The following is a 19013-nucleotide window of genomic DNA, read 5'->3' as shown; positions in this document are numbered from 1 at the left end:
TTCATTTTGACAGTTTACACACTTCTGTAGAACAATGTTGCTACCGAAAACCTCATATTTTCAAAATATACGAGGAAAACTGTTTTTGGGGGGTCGTTCATATAATAACTCCATATTTAAGAAATGTGACATCGAAGATTTAAGGGAATAAGGGGATTTTTTTCAATTTCCGTACAAAGTGGGCCGAAGGGTCTCAGATTTTCATGAAACTTTTTCCACAGGAAGGGCTCATCAATATATGATTAAAAATAATTGAGAAAAATTCAGGGTCGTTTATTTTCCCGGAAAACTCAGTTGGAATTTTTTTGTTTTCCTCTGACACTACTTATTTTGAAAAATCATAACTCAAGAACGAAGCAAACGGTAAAGTTGTTTGTATTGAAATTATCTACAATTTTTCCAAAGACACCATATTTAAAGTCATTTTAGAAATCAGTTTTTGTGATTTGTCGTTGAAACATTGTGCTTTTGAAATATTTTGGTACAGTAGAAAAAGTACAGAGTAAAGATAAACAGAAATCTTTTGTTTGAGTGAATAAATATATGAATGACACAAAATAGTATCTTATTAATATTAACCATGTTTCTTGTGATTACTATCAGTTTTCTCTTTTTTCATTTATTTAGTTAACATCTAAACAGATAACATTGAATCAACAATTTCATGCCACAATACTCGGTTCATGCCCGCATCTCTCCATCCTCGGTTCTGCCCCACGCTCGTCAAATCGATACGCACTTGATCCGCCCACCTAGCTCGCTGCGCTCCACGCCTTCTTGTACCAACCGGATCCGACGCGAACACCATCTTTGCAGGGCTGCTGTCCGTCATTCTTGCAACATGCCCTGCCCATCGTATCCTTCAGCTTTGACCGCCTTCTGGATACTGGGTTCGCCGTAGAGTTGGGCGAGCTCGTGATTCATCCTTCGCCGCCACACACCGTTTTCCTGCACACCGCCGAAGATCGTTCTAAGCACCCGACGTTCGAAGACTTCAAGTGGTTGCAAGTTCTCCTCGAGGGTCGTCCACGTTTCATGCCCGTAGAGGACTACCGGCCTTATGAGCGTTTTGTACCTGGTACATTTGGTGCGGGTGTGAATCTTTTTTGGCCGCAGCTTCTTGTGGAGGCCATAGTAGGCCTGACTTCCACTGATGATGCGCCTCCGTATTTCACGGCTAACGTTTCCCAGATCAGCCGGTTCAAACAAATGGCCAGCCTCTCCGGGCCCATCTTTATGAGTTCGGCTCCGATACCATCCTTACCAGCAACTTTATTGTTCTTGAGCTGGTGAATAGCATCCTTAATCTCCCTCAAAGTGGGGGCTGGTTGGTTTCCATCCTCCGCAGTACCGACGAAGGTATTTCCTCCGTTATGCCGACCTTCATTGCCAGTGCTCTCAGCGCCATTCAGGTGTTCATCGAAGTGCTGCTTCCACCTTTCGATCACCTCACGCTCTTCCGTCAAAATGCTCCCATCCTTATCCCTGCACATCGCGGCACGAAGCCGTTGCGAAATGCGTTGAGCTTCTGATAGAACTTACGCGATTCTTGAGACCGGCACAGCTGTTTCATCTCCTCGCACTCCGTCTCCTCCAGGCGGCGTTTTTTCTCCCGAAAGAGGCGGGTCTGTTGTTGCCGTTTCTGTCTATAACGTTCCACGTTCTGCCGGATCCTTTCCTGCAGCATGACCGCCCGCGCTGCATTCTTCTCCTCGAAAACCTCCTGGCACTCCTCGTCGAACCAATCGTTCCGTCGACTCCGTCCCACGTACCCGACATTGCTCTCTGCTGCATCGTTGATGGCTGCTTTTACTGTTCTCCAGCAGTCCTCAAGAGGGGCTTCATCCAGCTCACCCTCTTCCGGTAATGTAGCCTTAAGGTGCTGTGCGTATGCAGTTGCGACATCCGGTTGCTTAAGCCGCTCTAAATCATATCGGGGCGGCCGTCGGTACCGTACTTTGTTAACGACGGAGAGTTTTGGGCGCAGTTTCACCATCACCAGATAGTGGTCAGAGTTGATGTTAGCGTCACGATAGGTCCTGACGTCGATAATGTTGGAGAAGTGCCGTCCACCAATCAGAACGTGGTCGATTTGTGATTCTGTCTGCTGTGGTGATCTCCAAGTGTATCGGTATGGAAGACTGTGCTGGAAGTAGGTGCTACGAATGGCCATATTCTTGGAGGCGGCGAAATCAATTAGTCGTAGGCCGTTTTCGTTCGTCATCCGGTAGGCTCTGAACTTTCCAATCGTCGGTCTGAATTCCACCTCCTGGCAAATCTTAGCGTTTAGATCTCCTATGATGATTTTGACGTCTTGGCTTGAGTAGCTTGCGTCCTTGTCATCATCAGTGCTTTCGGAGCTTGTTGGAAATAATGAGTTATTGTCGGAAAATTACTTTAGTATAAATGCCGCCAAAAAAATACATTTTAGTGACGGGCTTCGAAAAAGTGATCACGTCACCAAAAATTACTCAGTTATGCTTTCATGGGCAGTAAAGCTTTTTTATCAGTTATTATCAATAGATTATATAAGCCTGAATAAAAAATCTTAAGCGATAAAACTTTTCAAAAGTTTAAAACTAATTGTGACCCTTCGACCTCGTTGTAACGGGCATGCCATAATGTAACCTGTTCTACTTTTGCGACATGCATACATACATCCACATGAAACAGGTCAACGACCAAAACATTTTCCAGCCATGTAATAATCAGTCCAGACCTAATTGCTAGGACGACAACTTGCAGAAACGTACAAGACAAAAATATAGACCATTTGCGGTACGACCAAAGTCCACATCCAACTGTGTATGAAAACAAGAAAAGTGCGATTATTTACTTCGATATCTTATTGTTTTATGGTTTTTTTTTTCTACCTTTCCTCCTTCAGAAACAACGACGATCGTCACTTCGCAGTCCTCAGCGTGAGAGTGAGAGCTTATCGAGCACGAGCGGGCAGAGAGCGAGCTCGCTTACTTCCTCAGTGCTCTAGTGTGGTCAACCGTTCGCGGAGTAGTCGCTGTTCGTCCAGCAGCGAGCCAACCAGGCCGCGCTTAGCATTCGATGAAACTGCGAGAACGGCTGCGACATAAGGCAAAATCCGTGCTGCGAAGCTTGAATGCGTGCACCAGAATGGACGAAGATCAACAGAACAAACAGTCCACGACTAGCTTCGTAGACAAGCGCAAACCTCATAGCCTGGTCAAGACGGTCCTGAACGTGGGTCACAAGTTCCTGGTGCTGTTGGTGCGATGGTTCCTGAGGACAATCTACGGAGAACACGGGCAGAAGATGCCCCCGATCCGGAACCTGATACTGATGGAGTCGGCTTCGTCGCTGGCGTTGAAGATCCGGACGCGAAAGGTGAGTACCCGCCTATATGTGGCTTAAGTGTAGTGTAACGTATCGATTTACTACTATTGAGAGTCGAAGTTGGACGAGATAAGCGAGCACTTGAACGAGTGTTGGTTGATTACAGTAGAACGACGGCGGCACGGTAATCTGCACAATGTAAATATTTGCGAGCAAGTGCGATATCAATCCAGAACGCGATGATTTCACACCGCTGCCCTTTGGCCGTATCGTTTATCAACCGATATGAGCAAATTTATCAATTTATTGAAGCGAACGGTGGAGGTCCGCTAATCTGGGTGTTAATTAGGGTGATAAGCTTAAAATTGATCATTATTTTACCTAGTGCATTTGAGTTTGTTCTATGTTCAAGGAGCAAATATTCTTTATGGCAATCTTTATCATCCGTTTGACACAAAATTGTTGCATCCCTTTGAAAAAAAAAACAACGAAATTTGACTATTAAAGGGATTAGAGGCATAATGATCACATATTGAGATGAGTTCCCACCACCTAGAAGAGGTTTGTTCAGTCTCAGTCCCAAACTTTCTTTAAGGACATATCTCCAAGAGTACCAAAATGGCCTCTAAAATGGCACCTTACTTCCCCCTTAACTTTCCGCTCCCTCCTCCCACGCTTCTCACAGTGTTTTCGAGAGCGATCACAAAAAAATGATTTTTTGAAGTTACCAACCTTATTGTAGAGGGGTGGTTTCTTAACTGAAAGCATTCCATAGTGTATTTTCCATAAAATACCGGTTTTTGAATGCAAACACGTAGTTATTGCTGTGATTTGTGTTAAAAAATACCACGCACTACCGAATCACTTCTTCTTCACGCACCGAGATATTGTTTGATGGCTTTTCGGTGCCCGTTCTAAAACTCACTTTTAATCGTATTTCAACTCACCGTAGCACTTCAAAAATCTAATGCAATACTTGAAACACTTTGATTTTTCGGGCAAAATGCTCCTGGGAGCAATAAATCACTTCTACAGTCGCCTCTCCACATCTCGATATCGAAGGGACCATCGAGATAGGGAGAGATCGAGACAAAGAACATTAATTTAATGAGCACTAGATTGAAAATCACTCCGTTACTAGGAAAATAATAAACAAACAAACTTCATTTCAAGTTTTCAATTTGTTCTGAATCATTTGAATCTGGTCTAGTAACCTTTGATAATGTTTATATCGACATATGGAGAGAAAATTGGGAACAAACAATCAACAGGTACACATCGAGATATGGAGATATCGAGATAAGGAGGATATCGAGATATGGAGAGCGAAATCGTATGCAGAATGAAGGGACCGAAGCAATCATCGACATAGGGAGAGATATCGAGATGTAGAACATCGAGATGTGGAGAGTCGACTGTATTAGTCAATTTGTGCTCGAAAACAGCACCGGAGCGCAAATTCACTGAGCCAACATTGTTTTTGAATAGGATGCGCTGCTCTCACTGATTGGAAGTGATGTCAGTTTTTATGTTTAGAATTAAAACTTTTTGGATATTCATACACTTGTTACAACCACGTATTTTACAATTTCGTAACACTCAAAAGGTGTATAATGTCACAAGTGTTGCAAAACATTTTTATGCGTGAGAAAAACAATGTACGACGCAATTTAGCAGCAAAAATGAATATAAGATATTATACAGTACAATTGACTGTAGAATCCAAATGCATACTGATGGCAACTTTCTCCGTCTTCTCACGGAGAAGAGAGGAGAAAACTGCCAAAAAGGTAAACAACACACGCATGGTGTGAAAAATGCTTATGATTTTGGTAAAAAACATGTTTTTACTACCAAGTGAAATAAATTATGGTTTTAAGCTTTAATGAAGTTGTTGATGAAATCATACCGACAATAATACTTTTGTATGAAACGTGTGCTAGTAATACTGCCTACATAATTCTGTGGGTGGAGGTATACATGGAACATGATGATTTATTTTTGGCCGATGCACATAACATTGTGCTCCACCTTGTTGGGTGGCTCGAGAGGGTGCTTTAGCGGGTGGCTCGAGCGGGTGGCAACATTATGTTTACGTGCTCAATGAACTTTCACCTTAAGATCTCTTCGTATGGAAACCTGGCGACCCTTTAGAATGCTGTTACTCTTACTGATATGTCACGTAGGCTACCTTTGACTGAAATTATATTGACTGTTGCTTACAAATCTTTCTTCTCATCCCCATCTCGCCCACAGCTCACCAGCGTCGAAGTGACGGAGGCCTTCATCGAGCGCTGCAAGGAGATCAACCCGCAACTGAACTGTGTCGTTGACCAGTGCTACGAAGCGGCACTGAAAGATGCCGCCATGGCAGACAAGCTGATTGCCTCCAAAACGCTCACCGAAGAGCAATTGGCCGCGGAGAAACCCTTCCTGGGCGTGCCGATCTCCACCAAAGACTGCATCCGGGTGAAGGGTCAGAACTCGTCGCCTCTCGGTGTAATTAGACGTTGATTGAGTTATAATCGGTTACTTTTTTTAGATTTGTTACACACGGCCGGCATCTGGAAGCGACGCAACATTCGAGGAGAGAAGGACGCCCGCGCCATGGAGCTGATGAGGAAAGCCGGTGCCATACCGTTTGCGCTGACGAATGTTTCCGAGTGTTGCATGTGGTGAGTACCTAAGCGTAGACGGAGGGGAACATCTGCTAATAGATAAGTGGGTAAACAACTCGTTACGAGATTGGGATGGGAGACGAGTGAATGCTCAGCCGGTGGATTTGTTTGATTGTTTGTCTTGCGAGAGTGTTTCACTAATCTTGGCTCGACTTAAATAGGGCTTCTCGATTACACGATGCAACGAAACTTAGCCCTACAGACTAGATGTTTATCACCCGTGCCGCTTGGAATGGTCATCGAAATACGAAAGAAATTCTTCAAAAAATTTTAGGAGAACTACTTCAAGGAGTCAAAATCTACTTCTCTAAAATTCTTTGAGGTTTCAATACAGATACTTATTCTGGATCCGTTCTTTGTATACATATTGCTCATGCTATTCTACAAATTGATTGCTTTAAAACACTAGGAAACACGTATTCATTAGCGTTTCAATTGTTCAAGACATTTTTGCAGAGATTTTATCATAAACCTTTCTTGGAGCTTCCTCTGTAGCTATTCTCAAGTATTGATCAAATAATTGCGCTAAAAGCTCTTAAAAGACACGGACACCGTTTTCAGCCATTTAGCTGCACAGACTGTAACATCACACTAGACTAGACTTCTCACTAGACAACGGAAAAGCATGCTCCAGTGGCATAGCCAAGGAACATTTCTGACGAAAAGTTGCAATGGCTGAAGCGGAAATCGAACCCACACCCCTTGACACGATGCGCTTAAATGCCTGACGACACTAACCGCACGGCCACGAGGTCAATCTCTAGAGATTTATGTAAGAGGTTGACAGATCGATACATGTAGTGACGAACCATTAAAAAAAAATGGGGTGGGTAATGTCTATTACATTACCGCGGGGTTGACGTAGAACTACGATGATTAATAATTTGATTTGATTTTCAGGGTCATCAAATTAGTGGAAAAGAGTTAAAAGAGAAATATTTCCGACTCTATATCTGACTTCTTATATTCACTAAATCAATTTCACAGCTTCAGACAAAATTTCATTTGTCATGAATAATTTATGACTAAACATTTTGAGACTGTAATCGCGGACGCTGCTGCAGTGCTGTCGGGGTGAGTGCTCAACATTCCACAACAATTGTAAAATAGAGTGGCATTTCCAACAGCGTCCTTGATGTTCCATATTTTAAGGGAACACTTTGATTAGGAAAATTATCACATGTAACAAAATTGCGAAATATTTAGAATGCTTTTGATAAGACATTCTCATTCAACAATTGTAATAATGTTGACACCCATGGATCAGAAATTTACCTTCATAATAAAGAAAACTATTGATTACCAATAGCTCGTATTGAATATTTAGTTAATGTCAACCCTTCCAGCAATTCATGTTCGACCAATTTCTCACGCATTAGCATTCTCCGCAATTTTCAAGTAATTCCAAGCCCAACACATTATTGGCACATACCCATTTTCCAGATTGGTCGATCAGAAAGCGAAGAGCACAAAAGGGAGGAGCATCATCTGCTATTCTGAGGTAATAAAACATACTTCCATCGTCGGATTCAGTTTCATTCCAATTCCGCTTTCGAGCTGGTAAGAGCTCCTCCGAACTTGCTCAGCGAGAAGTACCTCGCTGCTAGAAATCTGATGAGCTGTTAATCTTCATGCTGCCAATCCAGCATCTGGTTTGTGAAATCGCTCAATATTTCTAGGTTGACCGATCCGCGCTTCTAGATTTCGATTCGTGGTAAACTCGTGGTCACAGCATCCAAGTTCAATAGGCCCTTTTCAGGGCCAACATACGTTCATAAAAGGGTTTATTGGATGATATTTACTGATTTATCTATAATGATCTAAATATCGCGGTATACTACAATTTGGTTCATAATAACATTATACTACTCAGCATTGTATGGTATTTCTAACAGCATCGTTGATTTATCATATAATGGGGAACACTTCCTAAATTCTTGAGTATGGAAATTGGAAAATGTATTAAAATTGCGACAGATTTTAAATACTGTTTAATAAACTATTTCCTGACCAATTGTAATGAGCAACTATTGATCTGAAATTTTTCTACGTGTTAGTCTATTGCAAATGTCATAGTATATAAATCAGAACACATTGAACATTGATCAGAAATATTTAAAATTTGCACGAAAGCAAATCATGCGTGATTTTAATTTATTGTATTGCTGTTTGCATTTGAGATGCAAATCTCGACTAAACGTCCTTCGAATGTGGTAACACAAAACAATCAAAGGACACCTAGCAACGATTATATAAATCACCGCCGCCCTAGCAAGAAAAACCTATCTTTGACATCGCATTACTTGTGAAAAATCTTACCGCGTTTGGTGTTCCCGCATTTGATATTTGCATTTCAAACGCACACAGCAATAAGTTATTAAAATAATGTTGATATTTTACTGTCCATACGAACGCGCATGTGAATTTTCCAAGATATGTAAATCCCTAACCAAGACATCAACTTCATGTACCTTATCCTAGATTGGTCAATCAAAAGAAGGCGAAGAATACGAAAGGGAGGAGCATCGTCTGCAATTCAAATCTTCGACAGATTCGGTTCATTTAAGGGACGAATGACCTTCGGATTAAAATCCCTCTGTAACAACAACAGGATTCGGTTCATTTCATTTACACTTTCGAGCTAGTAAGAACTTCTCGTGATAAACATTGTATAGCTAGTAATATTTCTTAATGTGCTTACCACATACTTGCTATAATCTCTTAATTCATCTCGTAGCATCATACAATATCTGATTTATCACGAATAATCGACAATACGACAATTTGAGGATGGTCCGAGCACGCTGCTGCAGTGCCGTCGGGATGCAATAACAGCATAATGCTCATCTTGTACATCCCTTGCCAAGACATCAATTTCATATAGCCTATTTCTCAGATTAACGCAATAGACAACATGTAGAAAAATCAATTCAGATCAATAGTTGCTTATTACAATTGGTCAAGAAACAGTTTATTGAACAGTATTTAAAATCTGTCGCAATTTTAATATATGTTCTAATTTCCGTACTCGAGAATTTTGGAAGCGGGGACCATGACTGGTCCTGACTGGAAATATTCGTAGGGAGAAACTCGACCCTTTGCTGCAGGAATTTCATTAACAACTCTTTGGTAAAGCATAAATTTTCCGAGGAAAATTCTGCTAAAAGTGAACATTTTCAAAACAACTCTTATTGATTGGAATATTTATCAACAACTCTTTGTCAAGTAAAATCATCCTAAATAACTCTTTGCTCCATCGCCAAACCAAACCATTTCATTGAATTCATCAAGTACAAGAATATGAATGGTAAGGAGAGGCAGATGGTGTATATTTCGCTAGCGTTAGTTTCCAACAGGTTGTTCCTTTGGTACTGACTAGGAACAGGCTTCCGTTTCGTTGCTCTCTCGTTCCTTACGCTACTCGCACACTATTGTGGCTTTCACGCGCTCTTCCTTGCTGCTCCGAATGATCCGTTCGTTACGCCGTTCGATTTGCGAATGAGGTGGGAGCAGAACAACCAGTGGTTTTATTTGCTCGAGCTCCGTTCACCGATGGCGAGTGGTGGGGTTCTCGCTTAGTTGTTTCGTCCCTCCGTTCACTACTCGCACGCGATTGGTTATTGCTTTCGCGCTATTTTCGTTGATGGTGTAATTCTTCTCTTTTGATTTTTCATGCAAAATGACCAACTTTGATAAACTATATCTCAGTTATTTTGGACCGATTTGAATGAAATTTTCACAGAATATCAGACATAACTTAAATTTAACATATATTATTGAGTGATTTTTCCAATCACACGTTGAATAGCAGTAACGGTTTGACTAAAGTGAATTTTGACGATATTTTATAATTGACATAACTAAACATATTGAAGGAATAGCTTCATGGTATCTTCAGCAAAGTTGTAGATTTTGACGAGATGAATAAGTTTGCTGAAGACAGTTTTTGTGTAAGGTTATCAGATTTTAAAATAAAAAGTTTTGAATTTTTCGTCGAAAATTACAGTTTAGTCAAACCGTTATTACTTATAAACTTGTGATTGGAAAAATTATTCAAAAATATATGTTAAAACTCAAGTTACATCTGATGTTCTGTAAAAGTCTCATTCGAAAATATTTCCATAAATAACTTAGATCTAACTTACAGTTGGTCATTTTGTATGGAAAATTGAAAAAGTTTCAAATGAATGTGAATAAGTTGGGGCCTTCCTTAGCCGAGTGGTTAGAGTCCGCGGCTACAAAGCAAAGCCATGCTGAAGGTGTCTGGGTTGGATTCCCGGTCGGTTTAGGATCTTTTCGTAATGGAAATTTTCTTGACTTCCCTGGGCATAGAGTATAATCGTACCTGCCATACGATATACGAATGCAAAAATGGAAACTTTGGCAAAGAAAGCTCTCAGTTAATAACTGTGGAAGTGTCATAAGAACACTAAGCTGAGAAGCAGGCTCTGTCCCAGTGAGGACGTTAATGCCAAGAAGAAGAAGAAGAATAAGAAGATGTGAATAAGTTCTCAGTTTATTCGACAAACCAGCTAAATATTTCATGGGTGCAACAGGGTAGCGGATCACAGGGATTTAGTTGAAATCTGAAAACGTAGCTCAATTTTGAAATCTTGAGCGATTTCACAAACCAGATTCTGGATTAACAGCTTAGCAGGCTTCTAGCAGCGAGGTACTTCTCGCTAAGCAAGAGCTCTTACCAGCTCGAAAGCGGAAATGGAATGAAACTGAATCCAACGAAGGCAGCATGTTTTATAACCTTGGAATAGCAGATGATGCTCCTCCCTTTTGTGCTCTTCGCTTTCTGATCGACCAATCTGGGAAATGGGTATGTGCTAATAATGTGTTGGGCTTGGAATTACTTGAAAATTGTGGAGAATACTAATACGTGAGAAATTGGTCGAACATGAATTCTTGGAATGATTGGCATTCCCTTAATATTCTATATGAGCTATTGATAATCAATAGTTTTCTTTATTATGACGGTAAATTTCGGATCCATGGGTGCCAACATTATTACAATTGTTGAATGAGAATGTCTTATCAAAAGCATTCTAAATATTTCGCAATTTTGTTACATGGGATAATATTCCTAATCAAGGTGTTCCCATAAAATATGGAACATAAAAGGCGCTGTTGGAAAAGCCACTTTATTTACAAACGTTGTGAAATGTTGAGCATTCACCCGACGGTACTGCAGCAGCGTCCGCGAGTACAATCGTACAACTCAAATGGTTGAGTCATAAATTATTCATGACAAATTAAATTTTGTATGAAGCCGTGAAATTGATTTAGGAATATTCGAAGTTATAAATAAAGTCGGAAATATTTCTCTTGTAACTCTTTTCCAAAAATTTAATGGCTCTGAAAAGAACCGATGGCTTTGTTAGCTTCGATGTTGTTACGGATAAATAACACTGCTCGGACCAGCAAAACTCAGGGGGCTTCTGGTATTTGCTCCTAACGGGATTGCTTCTTGACCACCAATGATGATTTCATCACTAGTCGAAATTTTGAAGCGCGGGTCAACAGCTCCTCGGCCGATGAAATTTGCGGCGGCGATGACGATGGCTGGGTGAACGCAAACAAGCGGTGAACCACAAAGCGAGAATGACTCGCCCGACCGTGTTCACAGTTCGACCGCAAATTCACCTGTAGACTGCTTCCTCTTCTTCTTCTAGGCGGCGGCAGCGGTGATGGCTTTGGCTTCGGACGGCATCTTCCCTCGCTCGCTCGACAGTTTGATTTGAGCGAAGCAAGACAAACGGGGGCGTCCTTCGCTATCGATGTCTGTGCCTGAGAAGCACGCCCGGTCAGAGCAAGCCGATCTGTCGCCTGCTGTGATGCGAGCCAATCGGAAAGTGGAAAGCAAATGACGTCAAATTTTCTCTAGCCACCCCTATTTATAGATTTGCTTGAAATCAACGTTCTATTTTAAAACAGTTATTAAACTATTTGGACAGGTATTTGAGATTCAGTAAGTAAACGACATGAAGCTTTGATGTCTTATCTTTCGATTGAGGTGCTAATCAAGAAATTTCGTTAAGCCAGCGAGAAGTTATAAACGTTTAAAATATTTCATGCCAGCGTAACGCTCTTGGTTTTGAAATTCCAATTTCACTCCTGTATAGAGAAGAAAGACGTACTTCTACGTCAAAAAATGTTTAAAAATTATATAAACGTAACGTTGTTACGAGGAAAATGTGTTATTAAAGCATGAAACGAGCTCACCAGACATTTTGATTCAGCGGTTTTCATTCAATCCACAGGAGCGTGCAACAGAATCAAAAGACCACACATTACTCCGAAACGAAAATCATTCGGCCGATGCGAAAAATAATCGAACTTTCTCGCTTGGGCCTTAACGACGCACGGTGGATACCTAAGACAACTTCATGAGCGCAGAAGTAAAACTTTACTTGGACTTGTGACAATACTTCCGAACAAATACTGAGTTTTCGGATGTTTTCGCAAATTGTGATCATACCGCTCTGATCTGCAAAAAGAATATTCATTAAAATATTGATTGAATCGTGTTAATGATTGTTACAAAAGTTATCTGTTACCTATTTGATTAGGTATATTTTTGTCCAATTTAATACAAATAACCCGTAAAACTTCTGGGACCCCGGATCCATTTTTTATAATAGAAACTTGGATTATCAAGTCTTCGGTTAATTACGTCAGACCTGTATAACATTTGAATGTGGTAATTAATTTAAAAATTGCTTTTCCAAAATATATATTTTTGAAATCAAATGTTTTAGAATAATTTCAAAAAATGTGCATGAAGCAGGGCTGCTGACAACTAAGTGTCTTGAAACCAGGAAATTCAGAAACATCTTACCTGAAAAAAAAAACTAAACAGGTATCGAAAAGAGACCAAACACTAATAAATTGTTTATCCGTTTTGTTCCGAAACCTAACAGAAACCAGAAGAAAAAAGCTTGATTCCTTATGGAGTCAGGCCATACATTTCTTTGAGAATATTTTTAAAACTTTTCTTGAAAATTTCTCATGATATTAGGACAAATAATTTCATCAGGTGAGACAGATGGATAGATATCTTTATTGGAAAGATTTGCGTTTTCTTCAGGTTCATTTAGCGATTATTTCTTATGAAATCCCTCCAAGAATTTTCCTAAGGAATTCCTCCAAAAATTTTGATTCAGATATCGAAAAATGCAATCCAAATTTTTTTTCAAAAACTTCCAAAAATAAATACCTCAGAAATTCCATTAGGAATTCCTTTATGTATTATTTCGGATACTTTTCAAGAAAACCCTTGGTCCTTCAGGATGGCATCCAGTTATCAGTTTTTTCTAGAACATCCTTCAAGACTCCCGTTCAGAATATGTAGGAATATTGAACCAGAAACATCTCCAGATGTCCCAAGGATTTCTCAGGATTTCCTACAAAATAATCCTTCAGAGTATCTTTAAGATTTGAACTACGAATTTCTTTAAGGATCTTTTTCTTCTTTCTGGCGTTACGTCCCAATTGGGACAGAGTTTAGTGTTCTTTTGAGTACTTCTACAGTTATTAACTGAGAATTTTTTACCGATTGAGCATTTTTGCATGTGTACATCGTGTGGCAGGTACGAAGATACTCTATGCCCTGGGATGTCGAGAGAATTTCCAACACGAAATTATCCTCGATCGGTGAAATTCGAACCCGTGATTTTCAGCTTGATCTTGCTGGATAGCTGCACGTTTTGTTACGGCTATCTGGGCCCCTTATCTAAGGATACTTTCTGGGGTGTCCGGCCATTTGGCCGAATGGGTCGTTTAGTCGAATGCCGTTTGGCCGAATCAAAAACAAAACCAAAATTATAAAAAAAATTTCAACGCTGATATGTACGATTCATAAGTGTGACAAAATAATTGATCTGCTGATCTTTATGATATGGCGAGACGTCATGTTTGTCGCTATATAAGTGCTCCAAGAGAATACATTAAATTGTCCATTCTTTCAGGACGAAGTTGTAAACTCGTGTCAAGATTCTGAACCCAAGGTTCGTCTCGGGCTACCAACGGTGTGCTAGGGTTTGAAATGTTTTTGATAATTTCATAAGAAATGTTCCTTTCTTTTAAACATAGGCTATTATTTCAACATGTACTGGTTTCATTACTACTGTCAATAATTTGGCTTATTTTTCAATTGGAAGTTTTACCTTATTCAAATCATCGGGAGTTCTTTAGATTTATATTGATATAACAATTATTTACATCACACCAGCTTAAATTTTTATAAGAGATTTTTCCTTCTTTTGATCATAGGCTGTTCTTCAATACTCTAATATTTTTGATGGTTAATGGAACTAAAGCTTATTATACGTACATAGAGTCTCATTAAAAATTAAAGCGAACGACTCGGTGAACAATTACGTTAGAGAAGCTAACTGTTCATTAGTTGGGAAAAGGAGAAGTCAAACTTGTGGTTGCTAGAAATTAATCAACTTGCTAAGTACTCTCTGAAGGATTGAAGAAAATCGATGTTACAGAAATACGAATAAGTCGTAAACCGTTTTAGTAACTGTTAGAAACAACAAACGCAATACGAAAACCTTTGCTAGCAGAGAAGTGAATAGATGCTTACATTTAGAATGTTCTACTTTCAGCATTGACTGTTCCTTGAACTAACACTAAAGAGCTATATATCAAGGATGGTTTATTCTTCTTTAAAAATAAACTGTGCTATGAAATTCAGCCTGGAAATTCATCACAACTGCATACTAAGTGTAGTTTACTATTGTTTTTAATTTCGGCCAAACGGCATTCGGCCAAATGACCCGAAAATCTTTCAGGAATTACTCCTGAGAATGCTCCTAATATTTCTTAGGGAATTCCTCCAGTAATTCAAGGAGATTTCTCAAGGAAATTTTCAAATATTTTTTCAAGCATTTTTCCAGGATTTTTTTCATGCATTTCTCCAGGGACATGTGAAAGAAAGTTTCCAGAAACCTGAGAAATGTGCACCAGATTCCGCTCATTTAAGGGAAATTATGTGTTCAAATGTCTATTATAAAATAACTTTTGTGTTGATCAATGCTATTTTTACGTCACAATGTAGCTCCAAATGTAAAAATAATTTGAAAAACTTTCACAAACAATTATTTAATTGCATTTGTTACTGCATCTAAGTGTTCCTATTTCCGTTACGGATAAACAGATTTCGTGACGAACTTACTAAAAATGCATTATTTCGAATTCAGTTGTTAATTCTGATATTTTTATGGTAAAACCATAGCTACTACTGCAATGAAGAAGGCTGTATACTAAAATCGACATTTCTTTGAAATTTTGTTTGAGTTTTTACATGAGCGGTTATTGGAACACACAAAAATACCTAGTGATTCAATAACCGCTCACGAGGTTTTGTGTTTTCAATATAAAGATTTATTTTATCAAATCAAAATAATGTCAGACGACTTCATTTGAAAGATGATTATATTGCTAGAATATATATATATGCGAAAAATTTGGGTTTCGACACGAAAAATCCATGTTTACACCAGTAAGCGGAAATTGGGACATGAGCGGATACTGGTGCACTGATGGTATTTCTAAAGCAAATCATGGAGTAATTTCTGTTAAAACTCGTTCTTTAAGCTCCATATGAAAGATATGGATCCCTAGAATAGAATTCTGGGCAGTTTTTGTGGGTATTGCCATTCTGGGCACAATGGCACAAGGGCACCTGGAACCTGTTTCAGAAGGAAATGGTACATGTCATAGTCAGTAATTTATACGGATGTAGGGTACGACGGTTCAAATTTCAACGGGTCCCAGTAGGGTATGGTGTGGATATTTTCAGACCATCATGCGACAGCTCAAAATTCATGATTTTTCATCCAGATCTTAACATTTCCAATCCAAAATAATCCTCGACCGGTGGAATTCGAAAACAATATTCTCTAAGCAATCGGTATCATTCGACAAGACCTAATTGATGTCTCTTTCATCTATGAGTAAAACTAGGTCCGTCCGACTCGGTCTCAGATTGGTCCATCGGTAGTGCAAAAGGTACCCAAGTTTGACAGATCGCAGTACACTTTTCACGGCATTCTAGATTACCTTATGAGCCATGAAATTTTAAGCAACTGCAAGGGACATGGAGGTCTTTTATGTGTCTTTGGTAAAACGACATTTTATCGCTGACGAATTTTAACGTTTGACAGCAATCAAAAGATCAGTTCAAATGGGGCTTAGGAAAATCTCCAGGAATTCCTTCAAAAATTCCTCTTGAAATATATCCAGAGATGTCTCCAGGAATTCATTCGGAGATTCCTCCAAGGATTTTACCAGAAAATCCTCCAAGAAATCTGTCCCGTAATCTCTATAGGGATTTCTTCAGGGATTTCATCAGGGCAATGCCATTTTTTTTATGAAGCATCTTAGACCGTTTCTGAAACCGCTCATGGATTACCAGGAGCAATTCCTTCAAAAATTATTCCAGGAGTTTTTGCAGGGATTCCTTTATTTAGAAATTTTAAAAGGAGTTCCTGAAAGAATGCCTCCAGTGATCCCTTTATAGATTCCTCCAGTAAAATCTTTCCTTCATAATTTTTACCGAGATTTCTCCAAGGACTATTTAGACTATCTCTACAAAAATTCTTGCAAAGATATCTTCAAGGCTTTCTCCAGTAATTGTTCCAGGAGTTACACTAGGATAATCTCTTCAAGCATTATTCAAGATATTTCTCCATTGTTTCCTCCAAGGATTCCTCCACGGATACAGATATATCCCCAAGTAGGCATCTCAAGATTCTTTCAGAAATTATTCCGAAGATTTTTTCCGGAATTCTCGAACGATTTGCTCCCAAGATTTTTTCCAGGAATCCCTCCAGGTATTTCATCAGGAATTTCTCCAGGTGCTCTGCATCTCACGAATTCCACAAGAATTTCATCCAGGAATTCTACTAGAGTTACTACAAGGAAAATCGCTGCATGACTTACTCCAAGGATCTCTTCAGAAAACAGGGATTCCCCTGAGATTCATCGCGAGATTCGTTCTGGGCCTTCAAAAAAGCATCCAAGAATTCTTCTAAGAGTTCCTCTTGGAATTCTTCCAGAGATTCTCCCATGAATTCCTGCATGAATTTCATCAGAAATTATTCTAACAATTTCTCCAGGAAAATTTCTCTAGGAATTCCACCAGTAAAATCTCTAGAGTGATGCTTCCTGGGATACCTCCAAGGGTTCTTCCAAAGATGCCTCCAGGAGTTCTTCAGTAATTACAGGGTGTCTACTCGTTTACATAAATGAAATTCCCTGATATTTCCAGGTTTTTTTCAGGTTCTACAAAATAATTCCAGGATTAAGAAATATTCCAATTTCAGACATATAAAAAGTTATTGACAAAATAATTTGCTTCAATTCGTTTCAAGCTTCCAAATATTTTGTCGAAGCTATTTAAAGGTGGAACAATTTCAAAGCTTAAGTTTTTGTCCACTGAATTGTATTTGATACAAAGCCTAGATTGTACACTCCCGTGCATAAGTTTGGGTTCACCCCCTCAAAAACATACAAAAGTGTTCTGTCCATATCTCTGTGATTACAAGTCCAATTCAAACTCTTTAAGCCGCATTTGAAAGGCAAAGAGTTATTCTTACTTCGTATGTATTTTTCCAAAAACATTTTTTTAATTTTGTATACTAAATTTATACTGTAAGTTGTAAAATTTTTCAAAAAACACACTGAAAAATCATATCTAATTTCCTCAGCATTGGGTCGACCAAAATTTTAAATCAAGGTGTCATTAGAATCGTAATCTTATATTCTTTGAAGAGACCCCACGAAATTTCGGCGGAAAAATCTGGAAAGTATTCAAAATCATTGAAACAGTCAGTCAAGTCATCGTGCAAAAGTTTGGGTTCACCCCTCAGTATGATGCAAATCGTGCAAAAGTTTGGGTTCACCCCTCAGTATGGTGTATCGTGCAAAAGTTTGGGTTCACCTGAACTTACTTAAATCTGTGAAATCTCAAACCAATCATGTACGCGCCATTGAAGCTTTAAACTATTAAAATCGGTTGAAAAATGACAGAGATATTGACAAAAATGATGTGCGTGTGGCTCAGATGAACCCAAACTTTTGCACGATTTGCATCATACTGAGGGGTGAACCCAAACTATTAATATTTCACAATTAAAATTACATGTCGTAAAACATGTTTTTCGATAAATATTTCAATTATTTTCTAAAGGAATTTCACCAGACATTAATTCAAGTATTTGCCCAAAGATCCAGATGTTACTCCGAAGATTTACTCAGGCTAGGATAGATGGATGGATTTCTTTATTTGTGAAATTTGCACCACTAGGCTAGCTCACGACTTAAATGTCTCCAGGAGTTCATGTAGTGACTATTTCCCATGGAATCCCTTCGAGAATTTATCTAAGGAATTCGTAAAAGAATTATGTTTTATGATAATATGTTTCGACTGGACAATTTGTTAGCTTATTTTGAGAGTTTCGGCTTACAGTCTTTCAAAATTGCGTTGATTAATTACTTATCATCGCCGACGTTTCGGTCCGGCTATTGGACCTGAAGATGGTCCAATAGCCGGACCGAAACGTCGGAGATGATAAGTAATTAATCAACGCAATTTTGAAAGACTGTAAGCCGAAACTCTCAAAATAAGCTAATTATGTTTTAGATATCTCAAAAACACGACCTGGTTTTGCCATTTGTAACCACAGAAATTAAATCAGAGATCGTCAGCAATGTCTTTACTGATTCTATCGGATGTTTTCCAAGAAAGACCTAAGTCCTCCAAGATTTTACCCAGTGATTCTTCCATCAATTTTCCTTGGACATCCTCTAAGACTTTCGTTTAGAGCTTCTTCAAAAAATCAACCAGAAGTTTCTTCAAAGATGTATCTAGGGATTTCTTAAAAATTGTCCTTCATAATTTCTTTAAGATTTCAACTTCAAATTTTTCTAAGGATGACTCCGCGAATTACTCTGATTTCTTTAGGAATTACTACAGTAATCCTTTAAAGATTTCTCAAGGAAGTCTTT

General features: G+C 39.1%; 2 protein-coding genes across 2 annotated transcripts in view; one reads left to right on the top strand and one right to left on the bottom strand.

Annotated features, from left to right (window-relative positions):
- The window catches only part of LOC5566541 (cytochrome b5 reductase 4), a 228340-nt gene that overhangs the window by 192358 nt on the left and 16969 nt on the right, over nucleotides 1–19013 (bottom strand). The gene's annotated exons all lie outside the window — the stretch shown is intronic.
- The window catches only part of LOC5566542 (fatty-acid amide hydrolase 2-B), a 38159-nt gene that overhangs the window by 13102 nt on the left and 6044 nt on the right, over nucleotides 1–19013 (top strand). The window contains exons 2-4 of the mRNA XM_001650887.2: nucleotides 2888–3360; nucleotides 5566–5785; nucleotides 5852–5984. Coding sequence (XP_001650937.1) covers nucleotides 3061–3360; nucleotides 5566–5785; nucleotides 5852–5984 — 653 coding nt within the window. The 5' untranslated portion in view covers nucleotides 2888–3060. The remainder of the gene's footprint in view (nucleotides 1–2887; nucleotides 3361–5565; nucleotides 5786–5851; nucleotides 5985–19013) is intronic.

The sequence above is a fragment of the Aedes aegypti genome, chromosome 3, assembly GCF_002204515.2.
Source record: "Aedes aegypti strain LVP_AGWG chromosome 3, AaegL5.0 Primary Assembly, whole genome shotgun sequence".
Lineage (NCBI taxonomy): Eukaryota > Metazoa > Arthropoda > Insecta > Diptera > Culicidae > Aedes > Aedes aegypti.
Note: the sequence above shows the minus strand (reverse complement) of the source record. Positions and strands in the feature narration are given on the sequence as shown.